The 19640-nt window shown below is 32.6% G+C and overlaps 1 protein-coding gene across 1 annotated transcript; it reads right to left on the reverse strand.

Moving 5' to 3' along the window:
- Positions 1 to 512: 512 nt before the first annotated feature.
- On the reverse strand, positions 513 to 5014 carry LOC139866404 (floral homeotic protein PMADS 1-like). The gene is made up of 7 exons (XM_071854637.1): positions 4756 to 5014; positions 4573 to 4639; positions 2745 to 2806; positions 1841 to 1940; positions 1133 to 1174; positions 983 to 1027; positions 513 to 841 (listed from the first exon to the last, which is right to left on the reverse strand). The coding sequence occupies exons 1-7, from the start codon at positions 4941 to 4943 to the stop codon at positions 641 to 643; spliced, it is 705 nt and encodes a 234-aa protein (XP_071710738.1). The 5' UTR covers positions 4944 to 5014; the 3' UTR covers positions 513 to 640.
- Between the last annotated feature and the right edge of the window lie 14626 nt (positions 5015 to 19640).

Genomic DNA, 19640 nt, shown 5'->3' on the forward strand with positions numbered 1-19640 from the left:
AATACGGTATGGGTTTCCTACAACAAAATTAATATAGGGGAATGGAATACACATTGAATGTGAAATCTAGCACTAAATATTTCGTTCAAAACCGAATAAAAAATCTTTAAAATCATATATAGTAATGTTCAAAAACTAGCAAACACGAATCGAGAACATGTAATAACAAGCTCCCTGCTTCTTTTGATCCAATCGACTTTATTACACAATTTAATTTATTTTATTTTATTTATTTATTTTCTGATAAAATATCGATAACATGAAATAAATCATTTTCATCAATAGATGAAAAAGCTAACAAAAGATACAAACGAGACAAAAGCGCTACAAGACACGGAGTCAGCGACATTTATGCAAAAGCAAAATCATCGTATTTAAGGATCTACATATAATTGATCGATCAATTCATACTCAATTAGATTAGATTCATCACCAATTGCTGTTGACTTAAGTAATACCAATATACTCATTCAATAGTAAAACAGAAACACCAACAATTAATTTAAGTGATAATTAACTAGAGAGATTAACAGTCACAACATGGTTCAGAGATAAATAAACACACAAAAGACTAACTGATGTCATCCAACAACGCCTCTCGAAAGGCGAGATACAATCATAATACATATAAAATATAATACTAGCCAAGCAAGGCAAAGGTGGTTAGATCTGATGCAGACGCAGCGTGAAGACTATGATCAGGGTGGTTAGGCTGCAACCGTAGAGTGAGGATGCGTCGTGCAGCAGCATCCATATGTGGTGGAGGGTACCCATACACACATTGATCATACTCTCCTCCATCTTCTATCATTCCGTATTGCGGATCCTCCCCTCTTATATCCTGGATATGAATATATACATATTAATTTCAATCGTCAAATCATTCGTAACAATGCTAAAGAAAAGTTATTAAATAGTACTACATTAATTTAATTGTAACATTATTTTAAGGTTAGAAGAGCTTGAAGTAATGAGGGCTTACAAATTCATGCATCAACTTTTTGTATAGTTCTTGAGCACTCCTCACCTAGAAGGAAAAAGTATGATTAGGGAAGGAATATTTTAAAAGAACATAACTATATGCAAGTGTATAAACTTGATATATGCATGTATATCAAAATTAGTAAATTACCTTCTTCTTGGAAGTCTCTAGCTTATTACCAATCACTTTGAGCTGCATATTTGTTGCCAAAAAAATCTTACATCATCAGCTTAAACAATTCAAAGTACATGTACATGCAAGTTAATAGACACACAGATAAAGTAATATGAATCTTGATCAAATGAGTTGACAATATTATCTATAAAACTATCCCAAGCTCACTAGTTGAGTTTTGATACTCTCAAAGATGTCTCCAGGATGGAAATGTCACTAGACAGAAACGAATGAGTCGATCGAGACTATGGAACGACTAGCCAAGTCGGGGACTAGTCGGACGTTGACTAACATTGACTTTTATATTCCAGACATATATGTATAGTGTAAAAAAAATCCGAGTATCTAAAATATTTAAAATTATACCCAACTTTTTCTGGCATAGACTTTGACCTGAATTTTTAGTATTGACCGACTTATTAAATGTTTTTGGGCGAAACGAACCGGACTAGTCAATCGACTAGTTGGCATAGACGACCACCGTTTATCACATTGGATGTATTAGGTTCAAACCAACATATCTTGGGGGTGGGCAGGAATAGAGTCAGAAATGATCACGTGATAATCGAGTTAGACCGTGTATACATAAGTAAATTACTCAGAAAGAGCCTTATATGTTTTACAATATTATCTATTGCTAATTAACATAAAAAGATAGAGAAGAAAAGAAAAACAATATTAGACCTTGCGTTCACGAATGATGTTCACAGCATCCTGCGACTCCTTTTCAAGGTCAAGCAGTTCTTCGAAGCCGGAATTTTCCAAACAATCACCCAACCTTTGCCTTTTATCCAATCCCACCAACACCAAAAGAGCATAATTAATTATAATTGTATTTATTTATTTTATAATTCTTAGAATAAAAAAAAAAAAAAAAAAAAAAAAAAAAAAAAAAAAAAACAGATACAAAAACTTTGCAAAATGTATACATACTAGTGTATGCATAAAATTGACATCCTCCTACACATTGACAGTAAACTATCGGGTCTGTGCAAATGTTTTTCAGTTTTTTAAAATAACCTAAGGTTCCATCTTAAGAAACAGATAGATATTTACTCCTACCTAGTTTTGCCTAAAAGTAGTAAAGTATAGAGGTTGGACAATAGATAGTTTTCATCTACAATTCAATACATGTCATGTCTACCGTCATTTTTATGTGACTTCAAATTTCCTTAAACCATAATGTATATTTGAATTTAAATACCCCCATCATTACATTAAAAAATTACCTTTTAGCCTGAAAACACATTATTACATGACTTTTAAACTGTCACTTTTAGCTAATATTTTTACCCGTAAGTACATCATCAGGAATAAAATCTGACCCAAATCAACCATCAACCATGTCAATAGATATAGTTGATATTGTCACTTGTAACCAATTCCCTGTCTTTCAAAAAACAGACTTAAAGAATTATGATGTTTTATCATCCTCCCAAAAAACTCTTCTGCAAGTATGTATTATTATAAGCCTAAAGTAGGACTGAATCTTAAAAAGAAATGACATTCCACATCACATATCATATATCATATATATTATATTATATAATTATATATAATGAAGTTATCTTTGGTAAGGAAGTAGTACCTAATCTGCCTTCTAAGATTTTTGTTCACTTCTTTCAGCTGCCTGAGTTCCTCTTGCATTTTCTGCATCAAATTCACATTCCCTAATTAGTCATAAGTCATAACTTGATACATATGAATCACATCTACCTTATTTAGGTCTCCCTTTTGACACTTCAAAAAATATGACTAACATGCATTATTCATTGGGTAATATGGTGATTAATTCATTACCAAAAACAAATCTCTTATCTTTTATTATAAGCTACTATTAACCAATCAACCATAAAGTTAAATAACAAGAAGCACATGTTTAACTATAGGAATGCAAACGAGCCGAGCTCGAACTCGGCTTGGTTTGAGCATTATATCTCAAGCTCGAGCCGAGCTTGAGCTCAGCTCATTTAAATCTTACAGAGCTCGGCACGGTTCGAGCATAATATCTCAAGCTCGAGTCAGCTCGTTTAATATTTTACGAGCTCGAGTTCGACTCGTTAATTACATTTTATTGTTTTTATTGATATTATTTAATTTAATTGTGTTTCATATTTATTGTTTATCCATTTTTTATCCACTTATAATCATATTCATATTTTATTATATTATTATTTTAGCTAGTATATGATTTATATATGATTTATATAATAGTAATTAGTATACATTTATTATTATATTAGTAAAAAATAATATTTAGTGTACATAAATGAAACGTTCGTTTAGACTCGTGAGCTTGTTCGAGCTCGAGATATGAAGCTCGAGCTCAGGCCCGTTTACTAAAAAACGCTTCAAAAATAAGCTCAAGCTCGGGCTCGAGGACGATGAATCATAGAATTTGAAGGCATGAATATTAGAGGATGATGAGTTTAGGTGACTCACATCAAACGTGAACGTAAGTGATCTTGGATAACGTTTCGGTCTGAGAAGGACGCCAAGGGTTTTAGTGGAGGGGTTTTTAATAACACATTCCACATCGGATTGTGAAAGGATTTCTGTATAAGCATAAAATTGTGACAGGGACACAACTCGTGCATCTTTTAGGTCCGCTTTGAAGGTCCGTTATATTGCATTTTGACTGATTTGTTAAATTATCAAGAGTAATAAGTATTATACATTCAAGAAATTATAGTGCATTTTGACTGATTTTTTAAATTATCAAGAGTACGAAGTGTTGTACATGCAAGAAAAACGTTTAAAATACTACAAATTGTTTATTTTTAGGTTTATACTTTTTTAACAAAATATATGTATTTCAAGCCTAAGCTATTTTTTTTTTTTTTGAAAAACAAATTGATTATATACCATAAACAAGAGATACAGAACATGGCACCGATCAGCAAGGAAGATCGGCCCAAAGGAAACGAGAATACAAGCCTAAGCTATTTCATAACTAATTTAAAATTGAACAGCAACTTTAAGGATGTAAACTAATTAATCTATTAAACGCCTATTGAACATGGAACATCTTTATTTTTTGTAACAAGATAATAACATGTTTATTTTTATCTATCTACCTACTGGTAAATATTGCAATGAACAAAACATCAAAGGCTGTTTGATGAAAGAAAAAACATCAATAAAAGCTCTTAAATATACATTTATGAAGAAAAAACCCAAATTACAAGGTGAGCTCAGGGAACCCTAGATATATAAATAAATACACCAATCATTTTGGTGGCCGGTTAATTTGTTAATTATTTACACAATTCAATACTTTATCAACAAATAAACTAAAAATTGTACTTATCTTGTAAGCAAAAAAAAAATTACACTAATTTTTTTTTTTTTTTTTAACTATAACCCTAACACATAAACAACAAATCTTAATAATATTTTTTAAAAATTAATCTAACCTCATAGTGAGAGTGCCAAAGATCAATTCCAGAAGCCTTCTGATACTGATCGAAAAACTGCTTCGTCCTGAGCACAAATCAAACAAAAACCAAAAATTAGGGTTTCTGAAAAAAGGAGATTCAATATTAATTATTAATTAATTAATTATAGTACTAATAAATTAAAATAAAAATAAAACTTACGTAATTGAAGGACTTATGTACTCATGAAGCTTATCAGTACAAGAGACCATAATAATCGAGACTTTAGCATCACACAAGACAGTAAGTTCACTTGCTTTTTTAAACAAACCATTTCTTCTTTTTGAATACGTCACTTGTCTGTTTGTTGAGTTTTCTATCTTCTTGATCTGAATCTTTCCTCTTGCCATGTTTTTGTTTTGATGATTTTAAGAAGAATTAATAAATTAAGGGAAGAAGATAATTATAATATAGAAGATGAAGATGAAGATGATATGTGTGTGTGTGTTTTTGTGTGTGAAATGAAAGAATTATTAAAGAGAGAGTAAGGAAAGGAAACAGGAAGAAAGTAAAGAGGAATTGTTTCCAAGAATAGAAAGTATTACTAGAAGGATGAAAGGAGTAAGAGAGGGCGATAAAGCTAGTTAAGAATAGGTTACTATTTTTTCACTTTGTTTCCTAGACATTATTGTGGTTCGTTGACTAGTTATTACAGTTTAATTATTTTTGTAGTACTAATTATAATTACTTTAATTTAATAATGTAGGTAAAAAAAATAATAATTACAGTACATTAATACTACATTAAACCTAATTGATACTAATCCTCTATTCACTTTTTACTTAATAATCTATTTCTATACAACTCTTAGTTTAATAACTAAAATTATTGTTTGTCGAACTTGCTGGCATAGCCTAACGGTTCTCCCCATTGTTTTGTGTCATGAGATAGGGAGAGATCATGGGTTCGATCCTTAGGGATGATATGATTTTCTTTAAAACAATTGAACACCAATAAAGGTGGTATACATTGACCCTATAGGGAGGTTTTATCGGATTCGTTCACGGACCTCTACTCAGGAACACTGCCCGAATGGATGTGTTCCTGGGTACCGTCGATCGGGTTCGGGTTTCCGCCCGAACGTGTGTGCTACGTGCAAATGATGAGAGTCGTTAAAAGAAATGATCTACTGACGCTAAAAAATCGCCGTTAAAAAAAAAAATTTGTTGTTTGTCATTTTCCCATCTCATATGACTTATTTAACTCATTTAACTCATATGACCCGAAACCATTATGCCAACTCATTAACCCGTTTATCAACGAGTCAGAGTTAAGTTAGTGTGTGAACTTGAACCGACTTAATTAACGAGATGGAAATTACATAATAACCCCAAAGAAGTAATTTGTGTAACAACTATATGTATACGAAACTAAAAGCATGCAAAGTACATACACATAATACTGATACAAGGAACACGTAATACAAGTACGTAATCATAAACTGGAAAAATAAGTCGATCAAACCAAGTTGAAGCGTGAACCGCGCTTATGTTTGACACATTTCTCTTAAACAGATTCGGTGTTTGTTCATAGGGTACACCGGTTCAGAGCAGCGTACTGCCGTACTAGACACTTGCCTGAAAAGTTATCGGAGTTGTGGAGCGTAGTGACTGAGATGAAATCCGTGAACGGGTGCTTCAATTTTTGGTGTGTGTGTTTTCGTTTTGTTGTGTATCTTTTGCAACCCACGAATGGCTGTATTTATAACAGAAAACAGCAGGTAGAAGGATCTAGAAGGATTTTGATCTTATCATAATCTCACAAGAAACTCGGATTGAATTCAACTCCGTAACTGATAAGGTTTATCAAAACAACCTTATCTGGAAAAATTGTGGAGAGCAAGCTGGCCTAAAAAACTAGATGGCAAAAACAGGCCTCGCACGGGCCCGAAATTTCAGAACTGCATTCGTGTCAGTAGGGCGCACAGGCAGGCGTTGAATCCCAAGCCCAGATCCATGTTTTTGACATAGCTTAGACCAACATGCTTTATATACCACTCACAAGTTTCTTCCCACTCCTATGTGGGACAAGTTCCACTTCCTTCAAAATCCTTCCAGTTTGCATTATACTAGCAACTTTGAGACGCGATATCTCATTCACCATTAAACCGTTATGGACATGCTTTAGCTCGTTTTAAAGCCCTCACTATGGACAATAAAACCCAATAAATATTCGTTCGTATATATCACTTCATTATATATTATATTGTGTTCAAACATTGGTGAAACACACTTTTTCAATCAAATTTTCCAATAGTTTGTGGTTGAGAGTTGTGAACCTGCACTACTACACAAATGAGAATGCAAACCCCCAATGCAAACCGGTTTTTACCTTAACCCCTAAAAATAGGTTTGCAAAGTGAAACGAGACCGGTTTTAAAAAATTCGGAAATGGGGAACCGGTTTTTACAAAAAACAGGTTTGGAAAGTAGACTTTGCAAACCTGTTTTTTAAAAAAAAAACAGGTTTCGACTTTGCAAATCGGTTTTTTAAGAAAACAGGTTTGGAAAGTAGACTTTGCAAACCTGTTTTTTTCTAAAACCGGTTTGCAAAGTGCTCATATACTTATGCATTTCCGAAATTGGTGGCGGGAATGTCAAAATTTTGAATAATTCAAAATCTAGATCTGCAAACTCACTTCATTTTTACCAAACTCACTTCATTTTTACTATTTTATCAAACTCACTTCATTTTTACCCACAAACATACATATATCTCTCTATCGATCTATACGTTCATCACCATCACAAGATCGATCGAACTATCTCTGTTTCTATACGATAAGGTAAAACTTCCTCATCTCTTTCAAGTTTCATCGATCTTCATCGTGTACATCGTAAGTTTTTAATCGTCATCCTTCGATCTAATTTTTTTTATGTTCCACAAGATAAATAACTATAAACAAGTTGAAGATGAACAAGTTGAAGATGAAATTTCTAACAATTGTGAACAGGTTCGATTCATATATTTGTTTTGCTTATTTGCTTTATTTTGTTTATTTGTAACCATGTTCACTTTGTGTATTTTGATTTGAGTATATGGCGTTGTTTGTATTCGAAGGATGAAGATCGATTACCGGAAAGGACGAAGATTAGCGAAGATGAAGATGCAGATTAGCGAACGATGAAGATTAATTAGCAAAGATAAAAATGCAGATTAGCTGTAAATCATTTTTTTTTTTAATTCAGAACCCAAACCGGTTTTAAATAAAAACAGGTTTGCAATGTGGACTTTCCAAACCCCTTTTATTATAAAAACCGATTTGGATTCCCAGCTTTTCAAACCGGTTTTAAAACCGGTCTGAGGCTTCCAAACCCCTCCCTTTGCAAACCGGTTTTAAAACCGGTTTGCAAAGCCTTAAAAACCGGTTTGGAATCTCTGTTTTTGTAGTAGTGCTGTAATGAAAACTTAGATTCAATTTTCATGTGGCACAATTTTGGAGTCATGTAACAAAAATATGTATAGGTTTTATTTTATAAAAAGCGTTTCTTATCTGAAATCAACAATTAGTTATACATATAAATTTTGGATTTGAGTGTACATGCTATCTCGGTCCCAATTTAATTGTTTAGTAAAGTATTTCTTTTAAATTGTAATAGATTATTTGTCTAATTTTATAAATTGATACTCAGTTTTATAATATAAGTGTCATGATATTTACAAGTTTTTTTAACTTTAACTTTAAATATGTTAATTATGCTATATAATATTTAACGAAAATTTGTATGAATGATGTTGGGATTGAAATGTGTTTTACTAGTATAATATTCATAAAATAGTATATATCTATGTTATATCATTATTCAAACAAATAAAAATAAAATCAAAGCTGAAATATTAAGATTTTCAAAACATGATATATACTTATAATGGAATGTAGAAAATAACATATTAGGAGGTAAACTACCTTATATATTAATATTACTAGTTTTATGAGCCCGTGTATTGCATGACATTTTTATAAATTAGTAGTCGATAACGTTAATATTGGTAGTTATCAAATGTATAATTCAATTACAATAAAAATTATTTTATTACTGATCACATTTGTATCAAAAACATTAGTATCGAATACTACATTGATTATGAGTTCGTACGTGATGTCGTAGGGGGTGTATACAAAATAGTATTATTTTTAGTGCGAAATACTATTAAATATGCTACAATTTTACACAAGTTAATTATTTATTTATCGAGTGGATATACTTAAACCTTGCTACAACACTTATAGGCAGTGTACCTAATCGTATTATAGTATAGTTTTTAGTAAGTCCGGTTCGTTCCACAGGGAAAGCTCGAGAAGTTTAACGCACACAAAATAGAAAAATAGAAAAATATATATCTATAAAGTAGTAGTATTATTATTATAAAAAGGGGGGTTTTTACCGCTTAATGACCGGTTTGTCGATTTTTAAAACTTAAAACACAATTAAAACCTAATGCAAAATATAAAAATAACTAAAACTTAATTTAAAGAGTAAATTAAATGACGATAATTAAAATGACAGAAATTAAAGTGCGAAAATTAAAAGTGCAATTAAATACAATAACAATAAAAATACGATAATTAGAAGTGCAATTAAATATAAAATAAAGGAAATTAAATATGAAATAAAAGAATTATGCTTATTTAAACTTCCGTAATCATGATGTTTGACGTGTTGATTTTAATTTTATGCCCATGGGTTAATTGTCCTTTGTCCTGAATTATTTAATATGTCCGTTTGGTTTTTGTCCATAACAGTCCATCAGTCATAAATATAAAGTGCGAGTATCCTCGTCAAATTATCCTTATACCCGAACTTAAATATTCCAACTAATTGGGGACTTAAACTGTAACAAGATTTTAATACTTTGTTTAATAATTATACCAGGATATCGACTGAGTGTAACCCAAGGTTTTAATATTTTGTTATCAATTATACCAAGTGTCCTTGTACATAATTTCACCCCTGTTTTAATTATTCTAGTGGCTATTAATCCATTCCCGTGTCCGGTTAAATGAACGATTATTCGTACATATAAATACCCCGCCCATCGTGTCCGATTGAGTGTATATGGTAATTTATAGGGACGCCCAATTGTAAATCTTTATATTAACATTAACAAACTATCATTTAGTTAAACAAATATAAAGCCCATTAATAGCCCATAGTCTAATTTCCACAAGTGTCGTTCTTTTGTCCAAACCCCAATTATGGTACAAAGCCCAATTACCCAATTTTAGTAATTAGCCCAACATCATGATTACTTCGTTTTAAATAAGCATAATAATAACTTAGCTACGAGACATTAATGTAAAAAGGTTGAACATAACTTACAATGATTAAAAATAGCGTAGCGTTACACAGACAGAATTTCGACTTATACACTCAAACGATCTCTATCATAAATCTTATTATTATTATAATTTAAAATTAAAATTAAGATTATTGTTATATCTTATTACATTAACATTATGATAGAGATTTTTAGATATTGATATTGATAATAGATTTTTAGGATAGAAAAAGGGATCGAAAAGGGTGTCTCTAAATCATCGATTTAGATGGCCTTTTATAGGCAAATGATAAATTAAAATTTTCACTTATGACCCCTGAACTATGCTCAATTAATAACTTTTTATTATTTAATATTATTCTTATTATGAATTATTTAAATATTATATTATATTCTTGTGCATAGTTGACTTGTAATTTTTACACCGTTGCGTCGAGCGTTGAGAGTTGACTCATGTCCCGGTTCCGGATTTTCGAACGTCCTTTCGTACAATTTTATATTGTGTACTTTGCGTTTTGTAACTTGTACTCTTGTCATTTTTAGACGTTCTTCATCAATAATTTGAACCTTTTTAATTGTATCTTGTACTTTTGAGCTTTTTGGACCTTTGTGTCTTCAATTCGTCGTTTTCGCCTTTTGTCTTCGCACTTATTTAATATAAACGAATATTACTTGAAAATGGAACAATTGCAACTAAAATCTTGTCTTTCTTAGGGGATAATGCTATGAAATATATGTTCCTTTTTAGCCTTATCAATATTCCCACACTTAAGCGTTGCTTGTCCTCAAGCAATATAGTCTTGAAAAACACTTGAATCACTTCTTTATTCTTCACACTTTGTACATCAGTGATTTCAATACGCCGGTATGAACAATGATAGTAACGATGTGGTTAAAGGTGGGTGTGTCATTCACAGTTGCCTTGGGTTTAGGTCTACGACACTTTCAATCAAATAGCCGATTTACTTTCGGTTTCCAAAGCAAAGTGCACATTTGAAAGGCGGTTTACAGTCCCACATGACTATAAAAATGTAGATCCTTTAGGAAATTGGATCTTTATGAAAACATTTGATCTTTTGAAAATTCAAGCTAGATTTTACCCTAGACAAGTTTTCTGATTTGATCCATCATTGGTGTTGCAAAATATATTTGTGGATCAATATTTTGGCTAAAACTTTTAGGCTCGTGTAATCCACTGCTATCCCGGTATCGGAAAGCACACATCCAGTTTACTTGTTCCGTATATTACCTTTCGGTAAACTACCGTCCGGTTGTAAAGGAAAGCGATGAATAAGAAACTGTTAAGGCAATGTCCCGTGACATGCAGATGATTATGGTCTTATTAACGTGTCGGATGCTAGTACTATCCTTGGTAGGAGCAATAGTAAAGATCATCCTATAATTTTTCGGTCTGGCACAAGGTCCTGTCTCCGACCATGCTATGCAACCACCGTTCTTACGGTTGACACCCGATTTTGTTCAGGTGACCTAATGAATTCCAGGTGAATTCCTAGGATTTTACGTTCAATGGTAATGAACGCATTGAAAATGGATTTTCAGAAAACAAATCGGTTTGTAATTTTGATCAAAATATTTTCTCGTTCAAGCTCGAGTTTAGATATCATTGAATTCCATGAGTTTGAATTCTCAATCTTTAAGGTCAATCTCTAGGATTGAATAATATCAGTCTTAAAAGCTGATTTTTAATCTTTAAGGAGATTATCCTTTCTGGGGATCTGATTCATTAATCTTATCCAGCTAATTTGCATGGTGCCCCCCCATTTTACGAGATAAATCATTCTCATGGTTAGGATAAATCTGACCACTTGGCGACCCTGTTTAATGCTGAGGTCCGTGGATTTCCTGCTGATTTTAGTGATGACTTTTCTAGATTTTTCGTCAACCTACAGCTGGTCTGGACGACAACTTCATGACCTAAATCAAGAAGCGCGTTTCTTTTTCGGAAGACTTTACTTCCTTTTAATGATGGAATTGATTCATCGTGTAGATCCATCTCTTCTTTTCTTTCATCGGGTAAAATGGTTTAGTTTAGTCCAAAGCAAAAGTATTTTCAGTTATTTGTTACAGATATATGTGACATATGTTTAAGATAACTTGGTAAGTTTTTCCACACTTGGCTTTTATTTTCTTTTATTTGCCTTTTTGTTCTCCTCTATTCCGTTCTTAAATGAATTTTTAACATTTTGGTTTGTTTCTCAATTTATGTCCTTTCCGAGGTTACAATAATTTCGGTGTTAAAACCTAGTTTTATCGTTCATAAATATGTATAAACATGATTTTGAGTTCATTTAATTGAAAATTTTTACTAGAATTGGGTAGTCAGTATATAAGACTAGGGCTGTTCCTTGTTATCGGAGAGCACTAGATTCTAATACAACTACTGCGTTACTAGTATTTTTAATGATAACCCAGTGTTTAAGATAAAAATTTTAAAATCCGAAAGAATTTTAACCCCTTCCCACACTTAAGATCTTGCAATGCCCTCATTTGCAAGAAATCAGTAACAATTTAAATTATTGAGGGTGATAAGCGTAGAAAAGTGATTAAATTTTACCAAAGTTTCAAACATATTGTTGTTTGTTTGTTGAATGATAAATGGTGCACGTCATTTGTTTATTCCGTCTTGTTTGTTATTTCACACATATTTTGCATCTTGTCGTCAAAATTACTTGCTTTTGCTGAACTTAATGCTAGTCTTTGAAAACGCGTTGTTTTACCCTATTTTGTAAGATAAACTACAAACAAATATATACATACTATTTTTTTATATAAAACCTTTAACTTATAAAACAAATATTAATTAATTTTAAAAATTTGTTTCTTTTAAGAATGAGGGCGTTTCGGAACGATGCCCTAGTCCGTCCCTCGACAAAATTTTAAAATTTGTCATTTTCAAGCAATTGTTTTAAAAGCTTAGATTTTTGGATTTTTTAATTTTTTTGGCATACTTTAATTCAATAAGATTAAAAATAATGATAATAAAAGTTCTCGTCCCTCCCTCGGGTAAAGCAATTTCGGTTCAATGACCTAGTCTTCAACTTACGACGAATTTTAAAAATCATATTTTTAACTTAATGAGATAAAGTAAATTTTTGTTTTTAAATTCACACAATTTAAATATAAAATTCAAAATTAATATTAAAAATTCACACCAAACTTAAAATTTGAAATGCATAAAATTAAAAAATTCATATTTTAAAAATTAAAAATTCACACCAAACTTAATTTAAAAATTCATATTATAAATTCACACCAAACTTATATTAATTTTTCAAATATTTACAATTTTAAATATATTGTTTTTACAAAGTTTACAATATTAATTTAAGATTTATATATTAATTTTAAAAACATGGTAAAAATAAAATTAAAAATCTTTTTGGCTTTTTATCCCACTTTAATCAATCAAATATTATCAAAAATATGCGCCCCTCTTTTCGGTAAAGTAATTTCGGTTCCAAGACCTAATTTAACTCATGACGAATTTTTGAAATATTTTGGGTTGATTGTTTAAAGATATTTATACCTTAAGAATAAACGTTAAATTTCGCAGTGATGTAATAAATTTTTGAATGATATCAATAATTTCGGTCGCCAAACCTAATTTTATTCAATACCAATTTAATACTTTTTAGCAAACAAATTAGCGTTTATTATCAAAAGGTTAAAAATAAAAATAAAAATAAAAACTGTACAGACATACCTGTGAAATAGATTTCTTAGTTATATGATCTATCCCATTCATAAGATAGTCGGTTTAATTGGTTTTCCATGGCTACATAGGCGTAACCTCGAGCATTCAGTGTCTTTTCTTCTAAACATATGAACGGTCCGTCTTTGCATAAAGTAACAAATTCGGTATTTGAATAGGTTTGATTATTTGAACATTTACCTCCATGTGACCATTTTCCGCATTTGTGACATCTTTCTAGGTGTCGTGCTCTTCTTTTTGCTGCGGATTTTGATTTTCCTTTACCAAATTGTAACTTATTATCTTCGCATCTGGATTCTTTTCTAACTCCGTCCATTCTTTCTCTGATTACTGATACTAATTCACTCGGTAGTATGTCATTATTACGTTTAGTGATCAAAGCGTGTAGCATTAGACCATGGTTTAGTTCACATGCAGTCTTCATTTCCTAAAAAAAAAATAAAAATTCAGAATGGGGGGAGAAGACTAGTTCTTTAGGGTCTGCTAGGGAAAGACCATTCGGGTTCCATTTTCGAAAACTACACGAAAACAGACAATCTAACTCTAACAGAAATACATATTATCCTTTAAAGACTTGATTCTCCCCACACTTAGTTAGCTGTGGTGTCGAAATTGTGATTAACTTCGTTGTCAACTTCCATCGGACCATGTATGTAGTGTTTAACTCTGTGACCATTAACTTTAAATTCAATCCCATTTGAATTTATTAATTCTATCGTTCCGTATGGGAAAACTCTTTTGACTATGAATGGTCCACACCATCTTGATTTCAATTTTCCAGGAAATAGCTTGAATCGTGAATTGAAAAGAAGAACTTTGTCTCCTTCTTTAAATTCTTTTGAACTTCTGATTCTTTTATCATGCCATTTCTTCGTTCTTTCCTTATAGATTAACGAATTTTCGTATGCTTCATGTCTTAATTCTTCTAATTCGTTTAGTTGACTTAATCGTAGACGTCCAGCTTCATGTAAATCAAGATTACATGTTTTCAAAGCCCAAAATGCTTTGTGTTCAATTTCTACTGGAAGATGACATGCTTTTCCATAAACAAGTCTAAAAGGTGTGGTTCCAATTGGAGTTTTGTAGGCTGTTCTAAAAGCCCAGAGTGCATCCTCCAATTTAATGGACCATTCCTTCGGATTTGATCCTACGGTTTTCTCTAGAATACGTTTTAAGGCTCGGTTGGTATTTTCAACTTGTCCACTTGTTTGTGGATGATATACGGTGGAGATTTTATGAGTTACTCCATATCTTTTAAGAACTTTCTCAAGTTGATTATTACAGAAATGAGTACCCCGATCACTTATTAAAGCTTTCGGTGTTCCAAACCTTGCAAAAAGACGTTTTAAAAAGTTGACTACAACTCGTGCATCGTTAGTTGGGAGAGCTTGTGCTTCCGCCCATTTAGATACATAATCAATGGCTACGAGTATATATAGATTATTATGAGATTTTGGAAATGGACCCATAAATTCAATACCCCAAATGTCAAATACTTCACATACTTGGATGACATTTTGTGGCATTTCATCACGTTGACTTATTTTTCCGGCCCTTTGACAAGCATCACAGGATTTGCAAAGAAGGTGTGCGTCTTTGTAAATTGTAGGCCAATAGAATCCAGCTTCATAAACTTTTCTAGCTATTAGTTGAGGTCCATAATGCCCTCCTGTTGGTCCTGTGTGATAATGGTTTAATATTTTACTAGCTTCATCTCCAAATACACATCGGCGTATTATTCCATCGGGACAACTTTTAAACAGATGTGGATCTTCCCAGAAATAGTGTTTTATATCACTGAAGAATTTCTTTCGTCTTTGGTATGATAATCCTTTTTCAAGGAATCCACAAACTAAGTAGTTTGCATAGTCTGCAAACCATGGAATTTTTTTATAATCTATCTTCAATAGATATTCATCAGGAAAGTTGTCTTGTATGGCTGATTCATTTAGAACTTCTAATTCGGGATTTTCAAGACGAGAAAGATGATCAGCGGCGAGATTTTCTGCTCCTCTTTTATCTCGGATTTCAATATCAAACTCTTGTAAGAGTAAGATCCAACGGATTAATCTTGGTTTAGCATCTTGTTTTGAAAATAGGTATCTAAGAGCAGAATGGTCGGTATAGACCACCGTTTTTGCTAGAACGAGATATGATCGAAATTTGTCAAAAGCAAAGACAATAGCAAGGAGTTCTTTTTCAGTAGTTGTATAGTTCGTTTGTGCTCCTTGTAATGTCTTACTAGCATAATATATAGGTTGAAATCGTTTTTCAATCCTTTGTCCTAAAACGGCTCCCATTGCAAAATCACTTGCATCGCACATTAGTTCAAATGGTAGATTCCAATTTGGTGTTATCATGATTGGCGCATTAGTGAGTTTCTCTTTAAGAATATTAAAAGATTTGATACACTCATCTGAAAAGATGAATGGCGCATCCTTTTCTAGGAGTTTATTCATAGGAGTGGCAATTTTAGAAAAATCTTTTATGAAACGTCGGTAAAAACCGGTATGCCCTAGAAAACTCCTAACTCCTCTAACATTGGTGGGATGTGGAAGTTTAGAAATTACATCTACTTTAGCTCTATCCACTTCAATTCCTTCTTTTGAAATTTTATGACCAAGAACGATGCCTTCTTTAACCATGAAATGGCATTTCTCCCAATTAAGAACTAGATTTGATTGTTCGCATCTAATTAGCATTCGTTCCAGATTAACTAGACATGATTCAAATGTATCACCGAAGACTGAAAAGTCATCCATGAAAACTTCCATGCATTCTTCTATCATGTCGTGAAAAATCGCCATCATACACCTTTGAAAGGTTGCAGGGGCGTTGCAAAGTCCAAATGGCATGCGTTTGTAAGCAAAAGTACCATAAGGGCATGTGAACGTGGTTTTCTCTTGATCTTCGGGTGCTATTGGAATTTGAAAATATCCGGAAAATCCATCTAGAAAACAATAGTAACTATTTCCGGCTAATCTTTCCAACATTTGATCAATGAAAGGTAAGGGAAAGTGATCTTTTCTGGTGGCGTCATTTAATTTTCTATAATCAATACACACACGCCATCCTGTTACAGTCCTAATAGGAATAAGCTCATTTTTCTCATTTGTAATGACAGTCATGCCACCCTTCTTAGGTACGCATTGAACTGGGCTTACCCATGGACTATCAGAAATTGGATAAATTAAACCTGCATCTAACAGTTTAATAATTTCCTTCTTAACAACATCTTGTATATTAGGATTTAGTCTTCGTTGGCGTTGCACATACGTTTTATGACCTTCTTCCATAAGGATTTTATGTGTGCAATACGAAGGACTTATTCCTTTAATATCATGAATCTTCCATGCAATGGCTAGTTTATGAGCTTTCAACACAGAAATGAGTTGTAATTTCTCATTTTCAGTAAGAGAAGACGATATTATTACAGGTAATTCAGATTCACCATGTAAATAAGCGTATTCCAAATGGTTTGGAAGTGGCTTTAACTCTAATTTCGGAGGTTCTTCTATCGATGATTTGTATCGATATTTGTCTTCTTCTTTTAGCATTTGGATTTCTTCTGTTGTTGGTTCATATCCATTAGCTATTAGTGTATCTAACATTTCAGCTTCATCAATTTGTTCTGTTCCTTCTCCTAAAGAACATTCTCCTGTTCCTTGTAATTCTGGAAATTCTTCTAATAATTCTGCATGTGCATCTATAGTTTGAATATAATAACATGTATCATCTGCAGATTGCGGTTGTTGCATTGCTCTATCAACTGAAAAGGTAACACTCTCGTCATCTATACTTAGGGTCAGTTTCTTACCGAACACGTCTATCATTGCTTTAGCCGTGTTTAAGAATGGTCTTCCTAATATGAGAGGAACTTGAGAATCTTCTTCCATGTCCAAAACAACAAAATCTACTGGAAATACTAAAGTACCAACTTTAACTAGCATGTTCTCCATTATCCCTCTAGGATATTTTATTGATCTATCGGCTAGTTGTATGCTTATTCTGGTTTGTTTCAATTCTCCGAGGTCTAGTTTAGTGTATAGTGAATACGGCATTAGATTTATACTAGCACCTAAGTTTGCCAATGCTTCTATTGAACTAAGACTACCCAGAAAACATGGAATTGTGAAACTTCCTGGATCAGATAGTTTTTCTGGTATCTTATTCAACAGCACTGCTGAACAATTAACATTCATAGTAACAGCCGAGAGTTCTTCCATTTTCTTTCTATTTGAAATTAGATCTTTCAAGAATTTAGCATATCTAGGCATTCCTGAAATCACATCAATGAAAGGAAGATTTACATTTATCTGTTTAAACATATCCAAGAATTTAGATTGCTCGACTTCAAGTTTCTCTTTCTTCATTTTACTCGGGTAAGGAAGTGGTGGTTGGTATAGTTTAACATAAGGTTTATCCTTAACTGTGTTATCTTCATTAACCTTTTCAACTACCGGTTCTTTTTCCTTATCTTGATCAGGTTGTGGTTCTTGTGGAGTAGGAATAGCTTCATCAGAAGTTACAGGTATTTCAGGTGGTTTAAGTGTTGTACCACTTCTTGTGGTAATGGCTTTAGCTGTTTCATTTCGGGGATTAGCATTTGTATTACTAGGTAGACTTCCCGGTTTTCTTTCACCTATTAATCTTGCTAGGTTACTTACTTCTTGTTCCAGATTTTGAATAGAAGCTTGTTGATTTCTAAATGCTTGAGCATTTTGTTCATTGGTTTGTTTTTGAGATGTGAAAAACTGCGTTTGAGTTTCAACTAGCTTCGTCATCATATCTTCTAAATTTGGCTTTTTATCATCGGTTTGTTGTGGTGGTTTGTTTTGAAAATTTGGTCTTTGCTGATTGTAATTATTATTGGATACTTGTTGATTGCTAGGACCTTGTTGGTTATTGTATGGAATATTTCGGTTATAATTCTGGTTTTGATTTTAAATCGGTCTTGGCGGTTGATAATTATTCTGATAATTATTTCCAGGCCTTTGGTTTATGTATGAAATATTCTCTCTTTGTTCCATTGTTAATTCAATACTGAGACAATCTTTTGTCAAATGTGGTCCTCCACACTGCTCACAACTAATTCGTATTGAGTGAATATCTTTAGTCATCTTTTCCATTCGTCTCTCCACAGCATCTATCTTTGCGGAAATGGAATCTAAGTCATGGCTAGAATCGGCTCTAGCTGCTTTAGATGATCTAACGATATCTTTTTCTTGGTGCCACTCATGTGAGTGGGAAGCAGTGTTATCAATAATTTTGTAAGCATCAGTTTCGGTTTTCTTCATAATAGAACCACCAGCTGCTATATCTATGTCTTTCCTTGTAGTGATGTCGCATCCTTGGTAGAATATTTGTACTATTTGACAGGTGTCTAAACCATGTTGCGGACATCCTCTTAACAACTTTCCATATCTTGTCCATGCCTCATATAGAGTTTCATTTGGTTTCTGTGTAAACGTAACAATTTCTGCTTGAAGTCTTACGGCTTTAGATGCAGGAAAGAATTGTTTAAGAAATTTGTCAACTAAAACATCCCATGTATCGATCGCCCCTTCAGGTAACGATTCCAACCAATCTTTGGCTTCTCCCTTTAAAGTCCAGGGAAATAACATGAGATATATCTGTTCATCCTCCACTTCTCTGATTTTAAATAGTGTGCAGATCCTATTAAAGGTACGTAGATGTTCATTAGGATCTTCCTTCGGCGCACCACTAAATTGGCATTAATTAGTCACCATGTGTAGAATTTGTCCTTTGATTTCATAATCTGGCGCATTAATGTCTGGATGAGTAATTGCGTGACCTTGGCCAGTGCGTTTAGCTCTCATTCGGTCTTCCATACTTAGAGGTTCCAGATTCTCCATAATTGAATTTGTTGAATCGGTATCACTAGATGATTCTGATTTAATGGTTCGTTCCTCAACAATCTCTGTTTGAATGATTGGTGGTTCCGGAGGAAAGTTTAATGGTTCAGGATCTACGAACCGTTCCTGAATATTTTCCGGATTCTCAATTGTGAGGTC

Source organism: Rutidosis leptorrhynchoides, chromosome 9, assembly GCF_046630445.1.
Source record: "Rutidosis leptorrhynchoides isolate AG116_Rl617_1_P2 chromosome 9, CSIRO_AGI_Rlap_v1, whole genome shotgun sequence".
NCBI classification, from domain to species: domain Eukaryota; kingdom Viridiplantae; phylum Streptophyta; class Magnoliopsida; order Asterales; family Asteraceae; genus Rutidosis; species Rutidosis leptorrhynchoides.

Coding starts and splice junctions, on each gene's coding strand:
- LOC139866404 (XM_071854637.1), bottom strand. CDS start 4,943: ATGGCAAGAGGAAAGATTCAGATCAAGAAGATAGAAAACTCAACAAAC. Junction 1,175..1,840: donor ACATCATTCGTGAACGCAAG/GTCTAATATTGT, acceptor ACAAATATGCAG/CTCAAAGTGATTGGTAATAA. Junction 842..982: donor AAAAGTTGATGCATGAATTT/GTAAGCCCTCAT, acceptor ATTCATATCCAG/GATATAAGAGGGGAGGATCC.